Below are 25,944 nucleotides of genomic sequence, written 5' to 3' on the forward strand. Positions count from 1 at the left end.
ATTCAATATTGACTTTTTTCCTAGTTCTACATGACTTTGGGTCCTGAAGATATAGAAATAGGAGCTATTATTAAGGAGATAATTATTATTTTGACAACATCAACTTTGACAGCTTCATGAACTTTATTAAATAAATGATGGCTTATTACCCAACAAATAGTATTTTCCCACTTCTCCATCTTTCTCTGCCTTCAACATCTGAGAGACTCCCAAGTATTTTATAGAACTAATAGCCTCTCTTCTAGCTTTAGGGAAGTAGCTTGATCAGTTCCACAGATTTTCTGCCCTGTTTGCTGTTGCCCATGTGAGAGCAGGTGTTCTGGGAAGAAACTAAGGAAAGGCTAAGCCAAACAGATAAGGTATACGGGTCTCGAATGCAGGGAAAGCTCTGTTCATTTTCAACTCCCATGAAAGCAAATTTCACACAGCCCAGGTCGAGCTCTGCACTCACAAGCAACCCTCTGGTTGCCTGCGTTTCTTTGTTCTGGGGAAATGCAGTTGCTGATGGAAGTCATGCTCACTGAGGAGGAAGTTCTCGCCCAGATAGCTTGGGACATCTGCAGAGGCTTTCTGAACATCAAAGCAGAGACTACAACACGGATTCTGTGTAAAATGTGGGAGCATCACTTACAAACACTGGTTTTGTGTAGCAGGGATGCTTATTGCAAGCAGGCTTTTACATTCTCTACCTGCTGGCCCGGCGTCCCACTCACAATCGGAACGGTTGTCCAACGTGCCCATCGTACGCGCGATTGCCAGTTTCCTGAACACGGGTGCGCTTCTTTGGTTTGCACGGACCCCCTTCGTACAGGGCTCCGGCATATTGGGAGTTGAAAGGTAGTGTGGAAAACCTAGGGTAGTATTTTAAAAAAACGGAGTCGGCCACAAAGATTTGAATCCGAATCTGCCTTTTCTGGACTCTGGAGAAGAGCGAGATACTTCCATGCAACCGCAAATGTCATTCTTCAGGACCACCTTCAACAGGCAGTCAGATCCAGGGGGTGCCACGAGGTCTGCCACCCATGTTCTTAGAAAGCCGCGCTCCAGCACGACTGACAGCAAATGAAGCGGCCGCGCACTGCTCTCGCTCCGGTTGCCAGCTTCCACCTACGACCTCGGCGGTCCTCGGACCAGCCAGGCCGCAGGGCCGCGGCAGCCCGGCGGTGGGGCCGGGGCCGGGAGCTCCGCCGGGGCCGGGCCCGTTGTGACGCGCCCGGGGTTGCCGGGCGGCGGCGGGCTCGGAGGGCAGCGGCATGGCGCTGCGGCCGGCCCTGCTCCTGCTCCCGCTCCTGGCCTCGCTGGCGGCGGGAGCCGCGAACGGCGGCAGCGCGGAGGCGGCGGAGGCCCTGGGCTGGCGGGCCGAGCCGGGTGAGGAGGCCGCGGGCGGTGTGGGCGTCCCCGCCAGCTCCGGCCCGAACCGCGCCCTCCGGCGCCGGGGCTCCTCGCCGAGAGGTGCGGGCGCTGGTCTCCCCCCCCCCCCCCCGTTCCCCGAGGCCGGCCGGCTGCCCGCCGGTCTCCCCTTCTGGCTTCTCCCGCAGATCCGGCGACTGCCGGTCCCGCCGAGGGGAGTCTCCCCGCTCCCCGGCCGGCTTCCCCCTCTGGAGGCGGGGGGTGAGGGGAGAGCAGGTTTCGAGTGGAAGAGCAGATATTTGCGGGGCCGCCCGGAGTCGTGCTTTGTGAGCGAGGCTTAATCACTGCCAGGATGTAACGCGCTCTCCTGGGTGTCATATGCAGGCAGTGGGAAGGTGTCAGAGTGAATTCAGTGCTTTATTAAGCCGTGCAGCATCACAGGGGCCCTCCTGAAGGGGGAGGCTGGGGAGACGGGGAAAGCTCCAGATCTGCTCGTCACTCTCGTAGCCGAAAGTGTGGGCTACGGAGAGTCGGATACGTGCAAACCCCCTCCGTCTGTCGTCGAGCGAGGAACCGCACAGGTTCACAGCTGACGCGTTGTCACGTGCGAAGCCAGTTGCCCGTGGAAAGATTTCCGTACTGGGAAACCTGTGTCCCCGCAGCTGCCCCTGGTGCTGTCGGTTTGGGGACGGAGCAGTGCTGCTCCCCCTCCCCGCTGCACTTTGACCTTCAGGACCCCACAAGTACTAAAGCCGCGACACTTGGCAAGAACGAGATGCCCAACTCGGGAGTGAGCGAGTTCCCCGAGGGTTCACAACCATGACTTTGAGTGCTCTCTGTCGACTTTTGTAGTAGGACTTCTGTGGGCTTTTTAAGTGCTTATCAAAATATTCTGCGTGTATGCTCTGTTGTGGCTTGTAATTAAAATGGTGTCTAATGGCAAAGATTTCTGCTCTACATAGGTTTTACAAGGCTTCCAAATGTAGAGAGGAATACAGGCTGCCTTTGCTGTGCTGGTACTAATTGCGGCCCCCTGACAGGAATGTAAATGCAGTTCCTTAGCACATTCTTATCTCAGCATGTGTGGGATTTACATATATAACTCCTATTAATGCTAATGGAAGCTATATACATAGTTCTTTTTGCATAGAGCTGACACTATATTTTTATCTGAACCTGATGCCACTGGAACCAGCCTTCTTATATAAGTAGAAAGATCCGTAGTTTCTTACCAGAAGCTTTCTTAACATTTTAGTTCGTTTAAAATGTATGGAGGAAATGCAAGTGAAGGAAGCGATACAAAACTTTGTGCTGTGATATTGGCATGACGGTTCATAACATTCATATAAAAAGTGTTATGTTATCCAGAGGATTATCAATGAATCTGATCCTGTTTCCCTTAAAGTTTCTTTTTGTTGGCTTTTTAAAAAATTTCATTCAATCAGAAATCAGGATTGATGATTCCTGATTAACTTGTTAATTTAGAACCAATCAGCTTTTAATGTTTAGATGTGTTTAGAGGTTTATATAGAGTATTACTGCGTAGAAAATAACAGTATCTTTTTATTTAGAGCTATAGTCAGTTCATCATTATGAATTTCTGACAAAAGAGCCATGTTGCACATTGTGGTGCTCCTGAAGCACCCTGAAAGGGTATCACGGTTGATATCTTCATCTGTAATTAGGAGAAGTTTGCTTTCACTGGTTAGCAAAGTCCCTCAATCGTCTATTACTAATATCTGAAGTATTGTGTCTTTTCTTGTTTCTAAAGCTTTTTCTTCCTTTTTTAAAAATTTGTATCTGGATGGGAAATGGCAGTAGGCACGGCACTTAGGAACGTGGTTTAGCAGTGGACTTGGCAGTGTTAGGTTTACGGCTGGACTCAATGATCTTAAAGGTCTTTTCCAACCTAAATGATTCTATGATGACACCCTGCTGTGACTACACTCTGCTTGTCACCTCAAAATTGAATTACTGTAATGCCTACTTTCAGGGTGGAGGTTTGGGGCTTACCGTAAGCTGATATGATTTGTCAGAAATCTATGGAGTTGAGAATTCACATAATCTGAAGCTGTCGTATCCCTCCCTCCCATTCATTTTTGCATGTTTACATTTATTCTGTGCAAGTGAACAAGCGCAACTCACATTGTACCAAGTTGAAAACAGGTATTTTTAAACAGGACTATTTAGACTGTAGGCAGGATCCTTAAGTTCTCCTCCTCCTCTCTGCTGTGCTGTTGTAGTTGTCATTAGACAAGACCATTGTTAATTTAAAAGAAGCTAAGGGAAATTGAGAGTATGTCCATGGTGGGGACCATCTTCTAAAGAAGTTTTTAAGGCGCATTAGAGACAGAGTTTGAGGATACACTAGCTATTTTAAAGGTTGTCTCTGTTTTCATAGGATTTTTAATCTTACCATTTTTTTCCTTATGTTTTGGGTAAGGTTGGATTTTTTATCATTCAACTGGATAGTTAAGTTATTGTTTAATGATTGTTGTGCATAACACTAGAAGACTGTTCTGATGAGCACAGCTTATATGCTAAAGTAAATGTCAAAACCATAGAGACAGTTAGAGATAACAGAAGTATAAGATTTTGATGGCTCATTTTTAATGTTGGGTGAAAGAGTTCAGTATCAGTGTATCATTGTGGAGAATGCACTGTGCTGCTATAGTGTAAATCCTGTACAATGGAGGAATAAAGGTTTTATATTTGTATATCACTGACTGCAAGAGAAATGGATCTGTTCCTTTCAACCTGAGAAATTTAAAGTTTTGGATAGTGTGTGAAAAATGTAAATGTTACTCAGAGATTTAGTAGCAAGAAGTGATATATAAACTTGCATTACTGCACAGAAATAACATTTTGTAAACATAAATCTTGACTATAAAAAACTGAGAGACAGTGAAAGCAAACTTTAAATTGGTAAGTATTTGTTATCAGAAAAAAATAATCTGAGTAGGCGGGACTGGCAGTGTAGACTTGTAAAAACAGTCATAGTGACTTTCTCTTTGCATTTGGAAGAATTGAAAAGACCTATTGCTTATTTAATGAATAATTTGCAAAGGAGCTTCACTAAGTTAGTTTCTCTATGGAACAGTTACTGTGTCTCAGTATCCTTATAAACAAACATTCAGATTGCATGCTATTAGGAATAAAATATATAATCCAGATTTGAATCCCAGATGGAGATGAGAACCTTTTGTACATTCTGTGAAACCCATTCTGTAACCTCAAAAAAATTAAAAAATGGAAGGAACCCAATCACAGTGATTAAAACCCTAGTACCTAATTAAAATAATGTACCTGGTTGACTCATCTTTGTGCTGGCTGTCTAAACCTGACCTTGAAGTGTGATGAGGTAAAAATCATGTGGGAACACATGCATTAGCCAGAAAAAAACAAGGAAATGAGTTAACTGATTATTGTTTAATGAAAATTTTTCTTAACTCTTTTCAGGGAAGACCTCTAATTTGCATAGAACCTGGACACTGCACTTCCCAGAGCATTCAGTAGGCTAATTAAATATCATAGGTTGGTTTAGAAGAAAAATGCATTTTTTGCTTTTAAAGAATCATCTTAAGGTTTAAGCATGAATGCTATTTACACTGGATTTTATGATAATTTTTTCATAAATGTCTTGTTTTTCTGGTCTAGTTAGTGAAAGCAAAATGTTGGCGAATTTCACATTTCAACTAGCAAGTAGTAAAAACATCAAGGAGTGAGTTTCCTGTTAATTTGGCATTTCCACCCCTGTCATTGTATTAGAGATGTAACTTTAGACTTTGTGTTCAGGTCTGAATGCCACTGTGTCCACGGAAGTAGAATTTGGAGTATGCACAGTTACATGTGGTAAGTATCAAAGCAGATGAATAAAACATATTGTCATTTGGTTTGGAAAAAAAAAAAAAAGTGCTAAGTGTAGCAATTTAGCAGTTGTAATTGGCTTGCCCTCGTTCACCTCTCATTGATTTCAATTGCCAATAACTATAATTAACAAAAACAATCAGGCTGATTGTCATTAGGAGTTTAGGTCAGATCTGTTGTTTTATTAATTTCACAGCCTGCAAGCTCCTATTTTAAACCAGTTCCCTACGTTTATTGGCACATGAGCTGCCTTCCCCAAAGTAACAATTTTCGCTATTTGTGAACATCTGTGAGATGTTCAGAAGATGAAAGATCTTCTGATGCTTCTCACAGATGTCTTCCCACATACAATATTGCCAAAAAATTGCTTGCCTGCAGTAGCCTGTTCTGTATTCCACATTTATACAATTTATAAATTGTGCAATGGAGAGGAGAGGTATCATTCTGGAGTAGGAAGAGAGAGAGGAAAAATGAGATGAGCCTTAAGAAGACATCTCTGCGTTTGTGGTGATGATGGAAACTGCTGTGAGGTGGTAATTACATTGCTTAGGAAGCAGTCTTGAATCAGAAATGCTCTTAATTTTTTTCTGAACAAATTCAGCTTCTCTGAGACCACAAGAAAAAGAAAGAGAGGCGAGTTTTTTCCCCCATCAATCTCATGTTTTCTACAGTATGCCTTTTTTTTTTCAGTCACTTTTTCATATTTCCAATGACAGAACTGCCTTGATTCCCTCCTATTTCACATCTTAGGACGTTATGGGTTTAGGAGATTGTTTTTGCTTCTACATGCTTCAATATTTCTTTACTTCATAATTTCAAATCTGCTTATATGTTCTGTATACCAATGCTGTATATGTATCCCTGGACTCTTAATAACCTCACTTGCTCTGATGCACACATCTTTTGGATACTGAGAAACTGCTCCTTACATCCCATCCCTGTAGCAGATGTCTCAAATGTTCTGTATTTCCAGGGAATTTCACTAAATTTTGTGTCAGTTTTATCTTTGGTCCCTCAGCATTAACATTGTGGTGGGTTAACCTTTGCTGCATGCCAGGTGCCCACCAAGCTGCTCTATCACTCCCCTCCTCAGCAGAACAGGGGGAGAAAATAAGATGAAAAAGTCGTGGGTTGAGATAAAGGCAGTTTAATGAAAAAAAGCAAAGGCTGTGCACAGGAACAAAGGAAATAAACAAAATTATTCTCTACTTCCCATCAGCGGATGATGTCCAGCCACTTTCTGGGGAGTAGGGCCTCAGTATGCATAGCGGTTGCAGTTGCTTCGGAAGAAAAACACCGTAATAAAAATGCCTGTCCCACCTCCTTTCTCCCAGCTTTTATTGCTGAGCAGGATGCCACATAGTATGGAATATCCCTCTGGCCAGTTTGGGTCAGCTGTCCTGGCTTGTGTCCCCTTCCAGCCTCTTGCCCACCCCCAGCCTACTGGTCTTTGAGGGGGTGTAGAGAGACAGCCTTGATGCTGCGGGAGCACTGCTCAGCAGTAGCCCAAACACTGGTGTGTTATCAGCACCATTCCAGCTACCGATACAAAGCACAGCACTGTGAGGGCTGCTGTGGGGAAAATTAACTTCATCTCAGCCAGACCCAAAACAAAATGTTTAACACCTTTAATTCTGAAAATCATATAATCTTACTGAAGAATCAGGAAGGGCAAGCTCTAACAAAAAAAGAAAAAGGCATCATCTCATGTCTGGAGTCGGGATTGTCTTTGTAGCCTTCACTCTAGCCGGGGCTGTTCAATGAGTGGCATGTTTGTCTGTTGGAAGGCTGAAAGGTAGCTTCTTGGTTCTTCCAGTAGAGCTCTAAGCTCTTTGTCTCCTTCATAGTCCTTCTTATTCCCTAGATTCTATCTAGCCCTTTATATTTCTTGCTTTCTGAACGGACTCAATTTTCTTAATTTTTTCCCCAGTAATGCTGTGGCTCAGATCCATTGCTCCTCTAGTCATAGTCCAGGTTTACAGAGGCATTAAAGCATAGTTAAAGCATATATTAATGATTTCTTGTCATACCTGCCTCAATTTTGCCTTAGTCTCTTTGCAGTCTAATTGTTTTGGCCACTCTTACCTCTAGATTTCTCTCATAATGGCTCCCTTTGTACTGCTAAGTATTCAGTTCTTTGTGGGTCATCCCTCTTCACCACCCCTCCCCCAGTCTATTAATTTACATTTCTCTAGGGTGAATTTCATTTAGGTAATCTATTTTACTGCATTGTGGCCAGTTTTCTGTTAGGTTAACTTGTATGACTTGTTGAAGTTACGACTTAATTTGTTAGAACATCTCAGTAGATTAATTTCATCAGTATTGGCAGCTACTAAGAGGAGGTAGGGAAAGGAAACATGGGAATGAAAGAAAAGCTGTCCAAAAGGAAGAAAGAGGGAGAGGAGTACCAAAAGAACTTACAGATCTAATTAAAAGAGCTTTTTTTCATCAACCTTTGAGTATGAGGTCCTTCCCAAATTTTAATATTCCCATAGATAAGACATGGTGAGATTTTTCCTGATGAATGTGACTACAATTAGCCCAGCACCCAGGTTTTATCAAGACAGCCTTTTGGCTTTTCATAGGTTTCAGTGTCTTTTTTGTTAGCTAAAAAACCTACATGGCACTGAAGAAAGAGGAATGCCTTTAATAAAAGTGTCAGTTCACTGCCATTTACACCTCTGTCTCTGCATCCATGGGATTGAGACATTCTCTGGAGCAGAGAACAATCCTAGTTTTGTGTCATTTTCAGTAAGTGGTGGTGTCTCCTCTGTCACTTGAAGTTCTGTTCATGAGCTACATGACATCTCTGAAACATTCTGAAATCTATTGTTTATATAATACACATTTAAGGAAGGCAGATACATCATAAATACAATATTCAAAGCAATTTCCTATTTATTATTCTACTGCAAGGGGGGTTTAACTCTCCTTTTTCCATGCCTATTGGTAAACAAAGTGGTTCTGGAAAAATGGCAAAACCTTCAGTGTTTACTGGGCCTAAACATATTATTCCTGCCTCCCCCACAAGCTATGTCATTCCAATGAACTGTGTACACACTGTTTGGCAAAAACAATTATAGCACTTGTTTTGAATTTATTTGTAATTGTTAAAATGAAGATGTTCCCATTGAAATCCTGATAGTGAGAGTGAACAATTTTTTTCTTCCTTGAACATTGTGTAGGAATTTTCCTTAACTTTACACAGTTATGATAGGTTATCTCCTGCTCTTTGTCTTCAGTAGGACCCTCCATGTTGCAGGTGGAGTGCTGATGGTCAACACTTGATTTCAGCTGTTTCTCATGAGAAGCCCTATGTTACTGACCACTAGGCTCTGTGCTATGAGAGGCTTCATTTTGGAGGCTGTTGGTGGTATTCCTGTGTCACTCACTGCAGGCCACTGTTGGGTCACTTCAGACTCCTCAGTCCCAGTGCCAGGAGGTTTTTAGTGCCTTCAGTTTCTGTTGACCTTGGTGGGAGTTGAAGACACTCCAACAGTCACAAGGCTGGAGGCAGATTGAGTTGGCAGTCTGTACAGTATTCTCTGTGCCTTCTGATTTGCATGTTTAAAGACCAGGAGCCTGAATGCTTTGATATTTAAAGTGAATTAACTGTTTTGCAGAACATGTATTAGTTTCTTTTCAAATTCTTTTTCTGTAAGAAAAGTTTTGAATTAATTTTCAATTCTTTTTCTGACACATGATGATTCTAGGAATCTGGCTCCCTAGGGTGCAGAGTCTGACAGAAGTAGATGTCTTGAAATCTTAGATACCAACATGGGATAGCTTTAGCAGGGACTCTGAGAAGATCTCTTTTGCCTGGTATTTGGTAGATCCATCATATTAACATCCAGGCTAAAGAAAGAGAAAGCAAAAACAAAGTATGAAGGAAATGAAGAAATGCGGAGTGAAAGATATTTTTCTCCCCCCAAAGGGATTGGCATTCGAGAAGTTCTGTTAACCAGTGGATGCCCTGGGACTGAAGCAAAATGTATTGTCCGTGTGGAGGAATGCCGGGGGCCGGTAGACTGTGGATGTAAGTGGAACACTGCGATACAGTAACCTAGAACAAATAAGTTGATTCAAAGGAAACATCCTTATTCTCTGTTAGTGTCGTGGAAGTGGAATTAAGTGATTGCATTTCACCCTCCAATTACCATGTTAAGCAATCCAGTAATGTTTCAGATCTCATTTCTGTACTGATACGCGCTTGATTTCAAGTCCCTGTAAAATACTGTTTTTCTGCTATATGCTTCATTCCAGACATTAGACCAAGCAAAAAGTATTTTAAGTAATTTTAAGGGAAGGGATAATTTCCAAGTAACATTCTGCGGTTTGAAGAGTTACAAACTTTATGATTTATACAGAGATGTTTCATATAGCTGATGGTGTACCTATTAAAAATTCCTCCTATAGGGGGAACACCAATTTCTGAGGGCCTTGCCTGTGTGAAGATGCCTTGTATTTATATACGTCCTGAAAACCGATTTAAATATGTTTGGAAGATGTTAATTCTAAACAAGGTGAGTAATTGAACCCCACTTTGCAGAAAAATTGTATACTGCATGTATTTACCGCATGCTCCATCTGAATTGTACAGACTTCTGGGCAGATTATTTCCTTTGCTGTCATAATGCAAATAAGCCCTGATTTCTCACTGGCGAGTTGGTGATACAAGGACTCGCATGACTTTTCTCCTTTATGCAGCTTCAATTTGCTGTTTATATGAGGGAAACAATAATTTTAGAGTGTAATGTTTACTGTTATTTCAGAAAAATGGGGCATAGTGGCTGGTGAGTGCCTACGTGTCAGCAAGTCGCAACCACGTTGCCCTTCCCAGTTCAAGTAGGAGGTGCTGAAGAGATGGGAGAATTTTTCCCAGGGGCCAAGAGGCCCTGACAGGTTGAAAGCTGTTGGGAGCAGAATAAGCACTTTTCTGTGCATCTGACACAATGCAGCTCATCTTTGCAGATCTATTTGAAAAAATACAACCCCCCATTTTTTTTTCTTTTCTTTTATATATGGCTAGACGGCACACATTCTTCCTAATGATTCAGCTATTATGGAAGTTTGCAGAGATACCCACTCGGTTACTTTCCAGTGTGAAACTCAAGAAAATGGAAATATAATTGCCTCTGTAAAATACACAGTCTACGCAAAAACTGGTAAGCTCATAGAGACGCTTACGGTCTTCTAGTGATATGGCCTTGTGTTTTTTATGTAGTACTCAATCTTTGTAAGATTGCATGTCACCACTAGTATATAGGCAGGAGTTTGTGTGCTGTGGTAATGACTGTCATGAAATGCAGGCCAATAAAAGAGACATATAAAAAGAAATGACACAATGGGAATGAAGAGGTTCCTTGTGGTAGGAATGAATATTTTCTTTATCCTTTGTAAAAATTCAAGCTAAAATAAGGAGGTTTTCCTATTACCTGCTTATTTTTTACTGCACCCAGGTTGGGTAACATAGACTTCTTTTTGCCTCACTAAGCCATGCAGCACCAGCAGCATGGGTTCTGCAGTTAAGTCTCCTTTCCACTCCAAAACTGAAGCAGGAGAACAACCTTTTGTGTTTTTTTTTTTTAGTGGCTATGTGGAATTTACTTATACACAATGGATTTAGCAAAGTTTATCATTAAAAAGAATACATCATAAAAGAGTTCCCCAGTACTATTTTTCTCACCTCCTCTGCTAAGGGGATTTTTGCTGACTTCATCAGGAAAAGTAGCAGTGTGCTGATTTTTTCAAACCATGAAAACAGCCGCATGGAAACTCGATCTTTCCTAATCACAGAAAGGGTGAAAGTGCCTTGCTCATCAAAATTTAAAGTTTTTCCTGAAATAAGGTAGATTCAGGTCTTATGCAAAATTATGGCAAACTATCCTTGGAGATACCCCTCCCTGTGTTTCTCCCCTCCATGTTGTTTACCTAGGTAAAACTGTCTGGCCTGGGAATCCTGGTTTTCCCCCTCTCTCTTCAGTAAGATAGGCTATTTCCTGTGTCTCTATTGAGGTCCTTTCCGCCATTGTACAGTAACATGGAATTTGTTTATTCATTTTCTAAATCCATCTGGCAGTCACAAAACACCCAAAGCTTTTATTCCCCCCCCCCCCCCCCTTCTCCCACTATTCAGTCTCTACATTCCTTTTTGTACAGAGGAAGCTTCCTTTCTGAGACCTAAATTAGCAGATCACATAATCTGTTTTAGGTTTAAGCATGCAAATGGTCCCATTGACTTGAGTCAGTGAGTCATCAATAGGACGACTCACACACTTGTGTTTAAACTGTGACTGAGTAGTCTTGGTGAAAAGTGGTCAGATGAAACCTGCCCAACAGATATACCCACTGAGAACTTCTTACAAGGACTGAGATTTATTGATTCAGAAAATATTTATGACTAGAATCTGAGGAAGACAAGCTCTAGTGTTTATTAAATAGCTTAAAAGGAATGGGTTGTTGTGCTTAGTGCCAGATCAGCATCCTTTGGCTTTGTACAGAGGTGTGTAGATGCCCAAAGGAGTCTGTGGGCTTTGCTTCCCCAGGAGTGACATTGTCTGGACTAGAAATTATTAACTCTTAATTAGGTAAACAGAAGAAGTTATCAGCTGAAGTTTTGGTTGAGAACGTACCAGGACTTTGATCATACAGATCTAGTTTTGCTCTCTGTGGATGGTCAGAATTCTAGCCAGATCAGAAGACTGCATTTACTTTTCCAACAGGATCAGGAGGAAATGAGAAAGATCCTTCTGACGGCATCAGTGGATGCGGCAAGACTCCCTGTGTTTGGATGTAGGTTGTCTTAGCTGCTGCCTTGTATTTTGCAGAGCTGCTCTGTTCTCTGGGAGCGTGGCTTGCTGTGTTGTTCAGACTCTGGCAAGGGGTAATGTTTCTGCTCATGGTACAATGCTGCCTTTCCCAGTTCCTCATTGAAAGACTTTTTGAAATGAGGGTTGGCGAATTTGAGACAAGTTATCACCCGTGTCAAGCAAGATGGTTTCTCTATCTACTCTGGAAAATCCAAGTCTTTCTGTTGAGCAAACATCTTTTTCTTTGCCATTCATCTCTCGGGTCTCCAAGCTGAGATGTAAAGAAGGCCAGAATCACAAAAATCAGTGTCAGTGGTAGGACAAAAGTCTCCCTTTTCAGGTAATCTACAGGACTGAACTGGATTTTTCCCCAGCATCCAAAGCTGGCCACAGAGATTTCTAGTCAGCGCAGGCTGGGCAGGTGTGGTGGGCTGACCCTGGCTGCCGGCCGGCGCCCACCGCAGCGGGCGGGTTGGATCCGGCTGGAACCGGCCGTGTCCGGCACGGGGCGGCCCCGGCCTCTCCTCACAGAGGCCGCCCCGCAGCCCCTCACTACCTGGGCACAGGCGTCCGCAGCTGGTTCAACCGGCCAAACTGCCTGTGGGGAGAGCGTCTCGTATAGATTTTGGGAGGTGTATTTGAACCAGCTGAGCGGACAAATCCATTTTAGTCAGGAAAAGAGCGGGTCCTCTCTACTGCCTCCTAAATGACTCTTTTTTTAAATGCAGCTGAGGTGATTCTGACCATCTCTCTGCCTCACTCAAGTCAATAAGCTTAAGTTTGTAAATTTTGTCTTTCTCGTCACCTAGACCACTCCTTTCACTATTCCACAGAGATACATTTCTTTACGCCAGAGCTACAGGACAGGGCAGGGGATGTGGAAATGTCTTTGCTCCATGGCTGGCCTTTCTTCTTGGCACGTACCTAGAGAGAAAGCCTTGAAGTCATCAACAGAGCTAAAAATTATCAGTGCGGCCGATAAGGGGCAAATGTGTTTGTTTTTATCTCATCCTTCCTCCTCTTTCCAGTGTTCTGATGTTTTACCCACATGAACAGCAGTGGCCAGATTCAGCAACACCGTCTGCACGCCTGGCCCCAAAGCCATTACCTGAAAATACATAGCGTGACACTTTCTGCTTCAGATTTTGAGGTGTGTGAGGTAGGAGGAAGGGAAGACATGTTGCAAAAGGGGACGTAAAACCTCACAGGAATTTGTGTATGTTTCCCATGTGGCAAAACTTCGTAAGAGTTAATTTTAAATCTGTGCATGAAGAACGTCCATGTGTCCGTTACCAGTGATCACTGCACTTCTCAGTGACCTTTTGATGAACAGCCCTAATGACCTTTTTGTATAAGTGAGTCGTCTTTAGTAATTTGGCTCTTCCTTTTGTTTTCAGAACGGTTCAGACCTATGGATTCTCTTTGTCTTTTATAGCAAGGACAACATAACAGGGAAAAAAAAAGAGTATTTTATCTTCATCAAAAATTATTGGGATCTCTGCAAGGAAAATTCCTTCTTATAATAATTGACATTTCTATATGTCCTTCTTACTAAATCACTACCCTGAAACACTGAAGGGTGTTGTTTCACACTCCCGCCTGTTGTGTTGTTCAGTGTTTTGTGCAGACTTTGGAGCTGGAAGGCGGTTTATTCATATTTACTAACAATAGTCCTGTGAGGAGGGAGGACTCTGCAAGGGAGGAATGCAAGAACAGAGAACGATCCTCATTAGGATGCTATGTGAAGGGTCAGCCTACGGAGATCCCAGCTGTGCTCCAAGCTCCATGCTTCTCATGAGTGAGAGAGCGAGTTGGGGAGTGTCTAGAGGCACTGCTGTGGAGAAGATGGAGGCAATAGCGTTTCTGTGTCTCAGAGGCCATTCTAGCCTCTATCTCTCTTCAGTTCATTTCCTGCTGATGGCTTCAGTGCCAGAGCTTCCTTGAGAAAGAAAAGTCACATCTCTGTAACTGGCTACTGTACAAATGTGTAACCGCATGGCTGTGTTGTCCTTGCGCTTGCACAGAAATGAAATGGGGAATCCCAGTACCTGAGATTAACAGCCTGGATCTCCTCTGTGTGTATGTAATCCTGCTCTCCCATTAGCATATATCCATCCATTTTTAATACATAAAAAAAAAGCTTATAGATAATCTAGAAGGCAAACAAAAAAGCTATGCATCACCATAATAGTAAGTTAAAAAAAAAAAAACGGTCTGCAGAGGCAAAATCTCATTCCTCTCTGCCAAACTGATACATACTTTCTGGATCTGAAAACTGGTGGAAAGAACTCCTGTTGGCTACTGGACCGTATAAACAATTGGTCGAGTATCTGCTTGTAGATGGAGCACTGCTGTACAGTCAACATTATGGTCTACGAGGAACTCCAGCTCAGTGAAAAACCGAGGCGAAGAGGAACAGTGCTGCTGGCAGAAGTAGTGGGTTTTCTTTGGACAGAAAGGTGCTGAAAAAGCAGGTGTTCCACTCTCTTGGTGTACATGATTTACATTATTACAAATCTGTTTCTTATTGAAGAAATGACAGAGTAGAATATAGAGACAGATTTTGTATTGCTGATATTTTCTGGAGGGAAATGCTAGCAGTGGCAACAGATGCTTCTGAATGTATTTGGATTTAAGCAAATTAAAGGGGAGAGGGTTCCATGAAGGCAGAGGACACTCCAGAGATACACTGCACTGCATAGAAATCAAAGCAGCTTTGTTAAACTGTAGTATACAGTGCAAATATAGTTGCTGGGCCACATCACAGCAGAGCATGTGCTGCTGTCCTGCTTTGGTGCTTGGTGTGAGGGAGGTATGTGATGTATCTTTTTTGACCCAAATAAGAAAGCCATAACTTTCTAAGGTCCTATTGTTCTGATGGCACAAAGAAGGTAAAAAAGCCGTCAAGCTTCTTAGCAGCTGGTAGTGGCCATACAGATGACACTTTTGTTTCCTTTAATCCAGCCTGTTGTGCCCCCCATTGGCACAGCAGATAGATGGGGACTGGGGTGGAGGGAGTGTGTAGTGCTTGGACCATTTGAGCTGTTGGAAAGGCTTTGGTGAGCCATGACCAGCACACTCTGGGGTTTCTGCCACAGGGCTGGCCTCAAATCAGCAAGCTCTGGTGGAAGCTAAATACTAAATCTGAGCATTCCGTCTTTTCCTTCCTGCCTGCCTCGTTCGGATTTGCACAAATAAATGGATCTTTATAGTTTAGTTCCAACAGTGCCTACAATCTAACTACAGCATCCTACCCTTGCATTCATTTAAGTGCATTCCTTTTTTAGTTAAGATGAATATAAATAGTCAACAGGTAAAGTGAGAATGCCAAGCTTTCCATAGGGTTGGAGACAATCTGCTTGAAACTATCAATCAGGTATGTTACTAATCTCTTTTTTGTTTGTAGAACCCTTGAAAATTTCCAGTGGAGGTGCACGCAATTCTGGGAATTTTTTTTACAATGTAATTGTGGAATATATATGATTGATAGTGATTTTCTTCATCATTCTTTATAGTGAAGTAGTCCACAGACCCACAGTGGGCTGTAGACTTCAGGCTGAAAGTGACTGAGCTAGACTTTGCATGTTTCAAAAAAAGAGTCGTTCTTCCTACTTTTACTAAGCTAAGTGGACTTTTTTTTTAAAAGTTGGTGTAAATACATCTTTGTAACCTTAACTGTAAGCTGAACATGTTTTTAAGGCTTGTTCTGGCTGTGGCAAAATTCTCACTAATTGAGAGTGTTGTGTGGACTTTACGAGTGCAGTCAGGGGCTTAAAAGTGCACCTGATGTGAATCAGTCTTTGCTCATTGTGAACCAGCTTATTGGGAAGCTGCTTTTCTGTCTGCTTCCTGCTTGCATTTTAAACATGTGTGTTTACCTGGAAGGCATCCCCTCTGTATTATCAGGTTGCCTCTTAGGCAGTTCTGGTTCTTGACTAGTGGAAGAATTTCTTGCCTAGGAAGAAAACTTGAGTAGGTTAGCTGTGGGTAACATTAAACTTGCTTTTCTCTTCAGCAGGCTCCTGTTACAGCCTGTAAACAGAGGTATTCTTAGAGTTCTAAATTCACATCTTGCCAAGGGGAAAATATATTATATTAATGAAATTGCAAAATCAAAGATAATTTTCATTAATCTCCATTCCCCACAACTGCATGTAATTCTAAAAAGACACAGTCCAGTCAGTGAATTAGTCTAAAAGGAGTTAGCTCTACATTGTATAAAACCCCAATATTCAGACTTACTCTGTATGATATTCTCAGCCAGTTCACTATTCTTACCTGTCCTGTATCTTGCAGAAAGATCAGGAGAATCCTATAGAGGAGCTGTGGTTTAAGAATATCAGAATGAAAATTCTGTGATGCAGGAGAATGAAACTCAAATGATGCGATGAAAGAGTTGCTTAGATACTACAGTGATGACAGTGGCACAGGACCTTATATAGAAGTAGAAATGAAATAGAAATAGAAATGGTTTTCCTGCAGGCATTCTGCTATACAGAATTCCTACCAGCGTGAACATGAATTTTGCATACCAGCCAGCAATGAGATAGCACCTTATAGTTTTAGAAACTATATGAGGGAAAATGAAAGAGAAATTAGGGTTGGCTTGTGTAAAATTGTCAAAGCTGGAGGGATCTGGGACAATGCCTGACGGTTCACTGATTTGGTTGAATGTGGCTGAACAAATAAGGTCAATTAAATTTCAGAACAACGTGACTGGGTTTAGTTTCCAGGCGTTTCTTTATCCAGTGTCAAAAAACAGATAGAGGAAATTGGTTGACCATTTTCAGTATTTTCCACTCTTCCTGGGTTGTTTGTTAGAGTCGTCTCCTAACTGGTACATCTGGTCTTAGAGAAACAGCCTAAGTAATGGCAGGGCCTTCAGTTTCCTTAGGTGAATGGTTGAACAGGCTGCAGGATTACAAAATGCATTTTTACTTGATATCCTTGCCACATTTTTCACTTCTCAGCTTCATGCAGCTGCTCCTTGCTATGCATTTCTGGGCTGTGCAGAACAACTCCTTTCCATGCTCAGTCGTTATTTGCTTTAAATAAAGGCTTTGCAGACCTAGATAGAGACAGGGAACTGAAAAGCAGCACTTAAGTCCTTGAATCTGGTCTTTTGCTAGCATACTCTCTTTTGGCTTCATTATTATCATTATTATTGCAGCAATTACCATTGTTAGAATTCTTCTGTAGCATGGTGGTATCTTGGTGCCTCAGCCCTGGGTGATGGAGCACCTGGTACCAGGCACAGAACAAAGAAGTCAGCCTGCCTTGAGTGGCAGACAGCCTGTGGTAATTCTTCTGTCTTTATCACTCATGTATCTTACATGGATGTGTCTTGAAAACTTACATTAAAGCATTTCTTAAAGCAAAAATATTGTTGTGTTAGTAATTCTTAACAACATGTACCAAATAGATACTTTTCCCTCTCTTTAATTTTTTCCTTGTCTTTAGGAATTGCAGTTCTTTGTGTTTCACAGCTGTTAAGTGACATGTATCCCACTCCACATGCCTTGATCTCCACTTCTTTGCATCTTCCTTGGTTAGATATGCCTTTGCAAAGAAGATATAAAATGTTACTATTCTAACTTCTGCTGATACTGTAAAGGCCTGAAGGTTGTGAAAGATGTCAGATAGTAAATAATCAAGCCCTGCTCCTTTTCAGTCCTGTCCATCAGATTAAATGCCCGATTCATTTGAAAATTTGAACATAATAATGACCATGTATTTCTTTTCTTCAGAAATGCAAACAAAAAAGTCAAGGAGAACAGAAACAGGGCAATCAAGGAGAACGACAGATGCCATTCTGGTCTTTTGCCTGGCAACTGGAATCATTGTGACTGTTAGTGTGATCTTTGCCATGATCTTTATGATTCTTCACTGGTAGGTGGACAGCATACAATGTGATTTACATTTTATTTGATGAAAATATGGTATTACTGATGACAAACAAGACCCGGGGTGAACTATTTAAGTCTCTCTGTAGTTTAATATTTGCGTTGACAGCAGAGAAAACAGGAACAACCTTCTGGAGATTGGAAAGAAGTATGTTACAAAGCAGTTGCAGTGATTGTGGATGGGAAGAGAATGATTCAGAGCAATTTATGTAAACCTACTTAAAGGTATGTTTTTGTTTAATTCTTTTGTCCATTTCAGGGCTGCTGTAAAAGCTATTTGGAAATCAAAATCCGGGCAAGACAACCTAGACAAGAAGCTGGCGAACAAAAGATCACTGTGTAACATGGAATAAATAGTGCCCCCACCCCTCAGGGTCCACACTGGCCTTTCAAGGAATTGGGAGTCTCCACCTGCAGCTGCAGTGTTCTCACCATCTGCGTTAGCCATAATACAAGAAGTGGCAGAGCCCTCACTCACAGAAGATGAAGTATGTAAGTCCTTCCAGGACTTGCATAATGAACAGAATTAGAAAAAAATAATCATATTGGATTACCTAGAAATATGATATAAGGAAGATTAAAATATGTTTGAAATAAAGAAGTACTTTTTAGAGTTCATTCACTGTCTTGGATTACTGGACTTTAAGTGAAATGGGTAAGAATACTATTTTAAGGTGGACATCAATACCCAGTAGTTTAATAGTCTGAGCTGTTCTGAACTGGAGAGCCAAAGCTAGGTTTTTGTGAGGATGTTGAAAATTATATACTTAATATGTCTTAATTTTGTGAAGATATTAATCTAGACTAGATGAAACTAGGCATATAGTCTAGGCAGAGACCATTTTTTGTAAAGTGCTCCTTATCTCCTTGATGATCCTCAAGCACAGCACCTACTATGTAATCACTATAATCCAGTTTCTGCTTGACACATGGAAGGATGCATAATGGTAGGGCAGATCATTAAAAGTTGCTTCATAAGATTCATTAAATTTTTACCTGCCCATTTGCACACGTAACCATTTCTGCTATCAAGGGGACCAAAATATGTGAACAGAAGAGCAGCTCCGTAGGGTGAGGCCAAGGATTCATTTACCTCCGTAACCAAATCAATAGGCAAAAAAGGATGTCTAGGGAAGAGTACAAAAACAAGACAAGGCTGTATGATGTTTTCCACATGTATTCCTCCAGCTTCCAGGCATTTGCAGGTTTTATAAACCAGATGCAATTTTTAAGCAGTTAGCAATCTTCAATGGATTTCTTTTCTATGGCTTTGTTCAGCGTCCCCTTGTTCCTGTGTAAGCTTCTGTCACATAAAACATCCTATGGCAAGATCCACAGCGCAACTGCATCTTTTGTCCAGCTTGAACCCACTTCCCACTAGCTTTGTTTGTCACACCTCACTTCTTGAAAAGTCAGTGAGCTGTCAATCCACACTATCCTCTCCCTGAAAGGGACTGTCTTTTAGACCTCTAACATATTCCCTGGTTATTTTCTTTCTGGAGTGAAAAGTGCAATATTACTTAGTGATTCTTCATCCTGAAACCGTACCATACCACTGACCATCCTTGCTGACTTTCTCTAACCCTCCTCCATTACATGACTATCTTGTTTATGAAGGTGCTTTCTGTTTCTATAAATGAACAGTGTTTGATGCAAATAAAAAACCTGAGCTGATGACATGTTGAAAAATGGACTGTGGACTGATTAAAATGTTTAATAGATTTTATGATTAAGATTTTCTCTTGAGTATAGTAGAAGCTCTGAAAAGAGGCCAAATATTGAGCACTACAGGGTAGAAAGTGCTTCTCAGTAAAGAACATTGCGAAAAAATTGCAAAAAAATAGATTGGAGGTAGTAACTCATCCTCTCAAAGAATTCCTGTTCTCTTCAGATCCTCTGTTGCTGCAGATGTTCTAACTGCACCATCTGCACATCCTTAAAAAAGCATTATCATATTTTTCAGAGATACATCATTTTGTTTGCTGTTTAGTGAAAAGATCATTTACATTTTTGCAAATAAAACATGATATTCAAAAATGACGTGCACTTAATTCTATAAAAATATCTTTTTTTTTAAAAGGAAATGATATTTTTGGTAACACTGTCATTAGCTAAGTCATTTTATATCATTGGGTGGACAAACTTAAAAGTCTTGCAACATTAGGAAGAAAGTGCATCGAGAAGGAAAAAGCAGACAATAACAATTCTGCAGTTCACAAAACTAGCTTACATGTTTGAGGTGAGGTTTTGATCCTATGCAATCAAAGATAGCATATTGTGGTAAGTCTGGGATTAGGTCTGGAATGCTGGTCTTAAAAATATACCCAAACCAGTTGTTATTACTCAGGAAAATGTTTCCACTGAAAGTATGGTAAATATGAATCCCTGCCATCAGGTCTGCGATTGACTTTTGAACTCTTGCTTTCATGTTGTGATTAGGGTGTAGCAGAACTGAAAGAGAGAGGGAACTAGAATATTCTTTTCCATAATGATGGAAAGGTGTACTGTTATACAGCTTTTTTGTATTTTAATAACATTTGCAAAGAACCTCCAGTCTTACTTGGGTTGATATTTTGAGGGTTTTAAATTTCCATGGTCTGCTGGCAAATCCACCAAAAAGTAATAGATACATAAGCAGACTAGTGCAGAAAATGAAACTCAGAAACAGCTGAACTAATCCTTACTGGTGTGTGTGGGGGTCCTTAGGGTAGATCAAGGAGGTTTTGTTCTTTTTTGGCTTATATTTTGTGAAATATGATTATCTTCTGCTTTTTTTTGTTCTCTTATAACTCCTTAAAGCCACCTACAAAATAGGAGAAAAGACTGCTAGAAAATTTGATGCAAAACCTGTAGCATAAAATACAGAAGAGTGCCTTGCTGCTCAATAGATAGGGTAATCAGGCTGTTCCGTTGTTGAAGCCGCAATCACAAACTCCCAAGAAGTGAGGAAATTCCTGAAGTTAAGATTTCTCTGACCAAGCATCCATCACACAACCACTATATGATAATGCTCTCACCCCAAATATAAACTTGAATGAATTGCTCTTTGTACTGGATGCAGTATAAAACACATAGGAAGAGCAAAATTATTATCTTAGCACAACCCATAACAACCTTCCCTGACTTTTGATCCCATAATCTGAATAATATACTTATTAATTTGGTAACAGGGTGGACAGCCATGACAGATAAAGGACATCCAGAAATAAGTGTTTTAACTTAAGTATTTTTACAGAGATAAAGAACATGTTACAATCTGCTTGAACAGTTCTGGCAAGAAGTATTCACCTTCTAGGATATACAGCTGTACTTGTACTTTTATCTGCAGTGCCTGAGAAATGTAAAGAATATTTCCACAGTTACTTTCTGGTGGGGAGTTAACGACGAGAACCAACAAGAGTTTCTCCTTTTCCACAGATTTAAGTATAGTATTTCTATCTTCTGCTTGCTGACGGCAGTGGAAACGTCATTACTGATCACCCCAAGGTACAAAAGTATTCTTATTCTCAGACCTTAGGCATGTGCCCGACTCCTGTTTAAGCCAGTGATATTTAAGCTCTTGAAGTAAGAATCTGCTGCATTTTTAAGGGGAGAAGCACAGAAGAACTAGAAGAAGGGACAAAGGTCACCTAAAAATATCTTCATGATCTTGGGAGCCTACAAGAGCTTTTGGCCAATGCAGATTAGGCAGCCTCCCTAGTCTGCTCTATAAAGTGTGATCTGTACAGAACTCCCAGCGCTCTGGGAGCTCGTAGGTTTGCTCTCATTCAGACATCCTCCTACACCACATCTTGGAGGGCCATCAAGCTCAGTTCATCTGCCAGGAGACCTTTTCACCTGCCTTTGCTGTACAGAGGATTTCTAGTGTCTCCTCCCACTACTCCAGCTGCTGAATCCAGGATACAGAGGCAGAGTGAAGGTGAAAATCTCATCATGCTTAAATTTAAACTTGTACTTACATTCTTTCCTGAACTAAGATGTCCTCAAACATGTGTTTAAGCAATTTCCTGAATCGGGGCCAAAATGACTGTGTCATCCCTTGCTTTCATTTGCTTTGCATTGTCTAATATTGCAGCATAATCTTGTGGGTTTTGTTTTAATTTAATAGCATTTTAAACATTTCCCCACTATTCTTTCATCCTCCCTTTCTTATTCTTCTTAAAGAAAAATCTTTTCGGAATGCATATCTTGTCTGTATATGATCCACCATCTGTCTCAGGAAATTTAGGATGCATTTATATAGTTATTTAAGTCTTGATGTATGTGCAGTTTCATTTATGTATGGTCTAATAGTATATACCATGGAAATGAATTTTTTTTCTTTGACAGCTTTACTGGCTCTTTTTGGAAATGAATTTTTTATGGTGAATTGCAGAGATTTTCATTATTTTTTTATAACTTCATTTAGTCAAACACACTTAACAAAATAATAAGTACTCCTGTTTTTTCTTTCTTTGCTGCTATGCATACAGGAAAGAGATTGCTACAGTAATATGGGTCGTTTTTTAACCTGATGCTCTATAAAATAAAATAAAGAAATGCTAGTTGAAAACCGATTCAGTGTTCCATGATTGGTGGCAAAATTGTGCGGCTATTACAGGGAGCAAATAAGCAAATAATTTGATTTATGATTCTATGAATCATAAAGCTACAGCTAAATGTTAAGTCAAATGTACAGCATTTTATATGGGTTTTGGAAATAGAGCTGTGCAGTTTCCAGTTGTTTATTTGTAAAGTGTAGAGATGGATTTTTCAGGAGCTGAGCATTCAGCTTCTACTTCATTATGAGAATCTCATTATATTAGGCCAATATTGTTCACCTATGATTTAGTAAGTTTTGTACTTAGCTGCATAGAAAAACTTTTGACTTAGGACTGGGTCAGAGTGCTCAGACTGGAAAATTCATTATGGTGAATTTTCAGGACAATGCTACTTTAATAGGAAATTGTGTTTGTGGGCTGTGAAAAGATAACTGGAGAAGAAGCTTGCATGTCTGAAGCAATTAAACCCCAAATCCAGCATGGCTGGATATGAATAATTGATTATTTAAAATTACTTAACCTACATGTGCTTTGGACTCTATCCTCATGTTCTTATAATCAGAAAGTTACTAGGCAAAATGGAAAGACCTGAGCTGATTAAATCTTCATTTTGGACTGTAAGACCTTTCCCAAAGGGATGGTTTTGTTGTATATGTGCCTACAAAGTCTTATAACACGATGTCCTGATCCTTATTGAGGGTATCACATGTTATCACAACATAAGAACTAAATAATAGTATGAAGTTGTCATGCAGATGAAGCAGTTACTATTTTGGGATAAGATTATGTTGTATTACACCTAGAATAATGGCAAATTGTTAATTAAGATCCCTTGATATTTGCAATGATCCAATTTTCTGCTACTTATAACTGCCAAATTTTAGTCTTTAAGGCAGAAATATTCCGCAATGAATATGTGATCCTCAGGCTACTATCTTTCTTTCTGGGTATGCAGAAAGTGCAGTCAAATGTTTTATTTTTTCTGGGGACCCACTCAATGGAAAAATAGGCTGCTAATCCTATCCTGTCCATTTCTTTCACATTCCTAGTTTCTGCTCCCATCCCAGTTTCCCCCCTCCCAGCCAGCTCTCCCATCAGCAGCTCTTCCTTAGTTTGGAAAGACTAAGACTGAACAGGAAAGGAATGACACTGTGACTTGGAGATGGTGGAGGAGAAGTAGGAAAGAGCAAGATTAAGACAGGCTGGGTGAGTATTTTGAGAGGGGCTGGTGAGAGCAGGCTGGGAGGGGGGGAAACTGGGAAGGGAGCAGAGACTGGGAGTGCTAGAGAAGTGGTCATGGAAGGAAAGCTGAGAAGAAAAAAGCAATTAAGCAGCATCCTGCAATTAGTGGGACAAAGAGGCTGTGCTTAGAAACCTTACGGGAGCAGGGAGAAGGAGCAGATACTGTGAAAAGAGAGATGCCTGTGAGCAGGACCATCACTGAGGGGAAGAACTGGCTGGATAGAAAGCCAGACAGGAATTATGAGGAACACGGGGAAGGAGACTGGGATTGTGAGACCCTGGGAGGCAGAGAGAGAGATCAAACAGGGAGCCAAGCATGCTGAACATGAATATGGAGAGAAGAAAGGCAGGATGAAAACACTGAAAACGGGGAAGCAACCTGGGTCTAAATGCTGGGATGGGAGGGCTGGGGGACTGGACTGATGAAGAAGAAGGGAAGAGGGGAAGACTAGGACTGAATGGATAAGAAAACAGAAACCGGGGTGAGAAACCTGAAGAGTAGAGACTGGAAGTCACTGGCAAGAGACTGGAAGAATGAGGAAGGGAGACATGGGACTACAGCAGGCACAGTTTTTGAAGGGACAAGACAGAAAAGGTCAAAACAGAGGATTTGGTTGGAGGTACCTGTGTCCACTTGAATATTCTTCCATCACGAGCCTGGATTAGGAGCAGTTTTTCTGAGCTTCTTTGTACCTCTGCTGCTAGCAAACATCTATAAAACCCATTAGCAAACTACGTCTCTTGCCTCCTGCATTTGCAGTTAATTTGAAGAGTGAATGTTACTGCATTAGCTCAAGTATCCAGAGCCCCGTCCTGGAGCTGGAAGTCCCAACCCTGTCAATGGTGTATGTTGTTAAGAGGATGGTGCCACCTGGCAGAACACCTGAATTGTTAGTACAGTTTAAGAAATCACAGAAAACTTTAAATGAACTGCAAGTTTGAGTGTTAAGAGGTGTCAGTGTGTATGTGGGCTGTACAGCACTGGTCCAGCCCCTGTCTCTGGTGTGCCCTTGAAGACAGAGTGGGGTGCAGGCTTGTTCCTGCAATACACTCATACAGAAGGAGCAGAAGAGCTGGGGAGCAAAGGACCCACCAAAGCTGTCAGGATTGGCAGGGCTGGTTAAGCAAACCTGGGGCACCCAAGCAGATTAGCAGGAAGGCATTTTAAAGGCAAAAGAGAGGCTGAAAGACTTCCTCCCTTCTCCCCTGTTAAGTTTGGCTATAGACTGATGTGGGGCTAGGACTTCACCCAAAAAAACTGGAAAGGAGAAAGAGAAGGCCAGTGAGGAATTTAATGGGGCAGGATGCTGAGAGACAAACCTTATAAACTGTTAGATTAGTGTGTGTATTTACTTCATTGTAAATGGTCCTGAAAAGGCAGTCAGTTTTTTTACCTGTTTTTCACTTTTAAAGCCTGCAGACTTTTATCTTTGTAGATAAATGGATAAAGGTAAATTCCTTGTCTCATAAAAAGTTCATCAGATGAATGGTGTAGTTCTTTCAAAATGTCATCAGTCTTCCTGGTCCAAGTGGTATTCACAGCAGGTTCTCGGCCAGTGGAAGTCAAAATGCCAGCAAGTCATGTATAATTGAATCTCTTATTTTCATTGTTGAAGCACTGATTTTATCCAGGTTGTCCACGTGCTGCACTTGCTAATCTCAAGGAAAGATATTTGTGATTTTCTAAGAAAGCTTTAAAGGCCTTTAAGTTCATATGTTCACAGAGCACACATCCAGAAGGACCCACTGGATCATCTGGTCTGATCTTGTGTCTGTAAGAGGCTCTTCCCTGTCTGTCTATTACTCTTGTGCTGAGGCTGGTAACTCAAATGAAGTCTGTGTTTAAACAACACCTGCCAGAAAAGCACCCAGCCTTACTCTGGGGACACTGAGAGACTGGAAGTCCAGGACTGCACTTAGTAATTTGTTCCAGAGGTTCATTGCCTTTGGCGCTAAATAAGAATTGCTCCTCATTCAAAATATGAACACATCTGGCTTCATCTTCCAGCCACTGGTTTTTGGTTCTGCTAAAATCAGCAGTCTTTTAGTGCTTTATATTTTTCCTTCATGGAAAAATTTTTCTTCACCAACACACATTAATCAATCATTTTTCAGTCTTCTTTTATGACTAAGCTTCTTAAGGGTCTTCTCAAAAGCTTTTCTCTCTCATGTTAGGGTAATTCTTCTGACTCTTTTTGACAGCTTCTAATTTTTCAGCATTATCTGCTCAAC

At 41.2% G+C, this 25,944-nt stretch overlaps 1 protein-coding gene across 1 annotated transcript; it reads left to right on the forward strand.

The window, feature by feature from the left end:
• Positions 1 to 1,253: 1,253 nt before the first annotated feature.
• Positions 1,254 to 18,282, forward strand: SPACA1 (sperm acrosome associated 1). The gene is made up of 7 exons (XM_049817676.1): positions 1,254 to 1,368; positions 5,146 to 5,202; positions 9,152 to 9,253; positions 9,634 to 9,740; positions 10,247 to 10,382; positions 17,774 to 17,915; positions 18,189 to 18,282. Exons 1-7 carry the CDS (start codon positions 1,254 to 1,256, stop codon positions 18,280 to 18,282), a joined length of 753 nt encoding a protein of 250 aa, XP_049673633.1.
• Positions 18,283 to 25,944: the final 7,662 nt, after the last annotated feature.

Source organism: Accipiter gentilis, chromosome 15 (assembly GCF_929443795.1).
Source record: "Accipiter gentilis chromosome 15, bAccGen1.1, whole genome shotgun sequence".
NCBI lineage: Eukaryota > Metazoa > Chordata > Aves > Accipitriformes > Accipitridae > Astur > Astur gentilis.

Coding starts and splice junctions, on each gene's coding strand:
- SPACA1 (XM_049817676.1), top strand. CDS start 1,254: ATGGCGCTGCGGCCGGCCCTGCTCCTGCTCCCGCTCCTGGCCTCGCTG. Junction 1,369..5,145: donor GGGCTGGCGGGCCGAGCCGG/GTGAGGAGGCCG, acceptor CTTTGTGTTCAG/GTCTGAATGCCACTGTGTCC. Junction 9,254..9,633: donor GGGGCCGGTAGACTGTGGAT/GTAAGTGGAACA, acceptor TTCCTCCTATAG/GGGGAACACCAATTTCTGAG.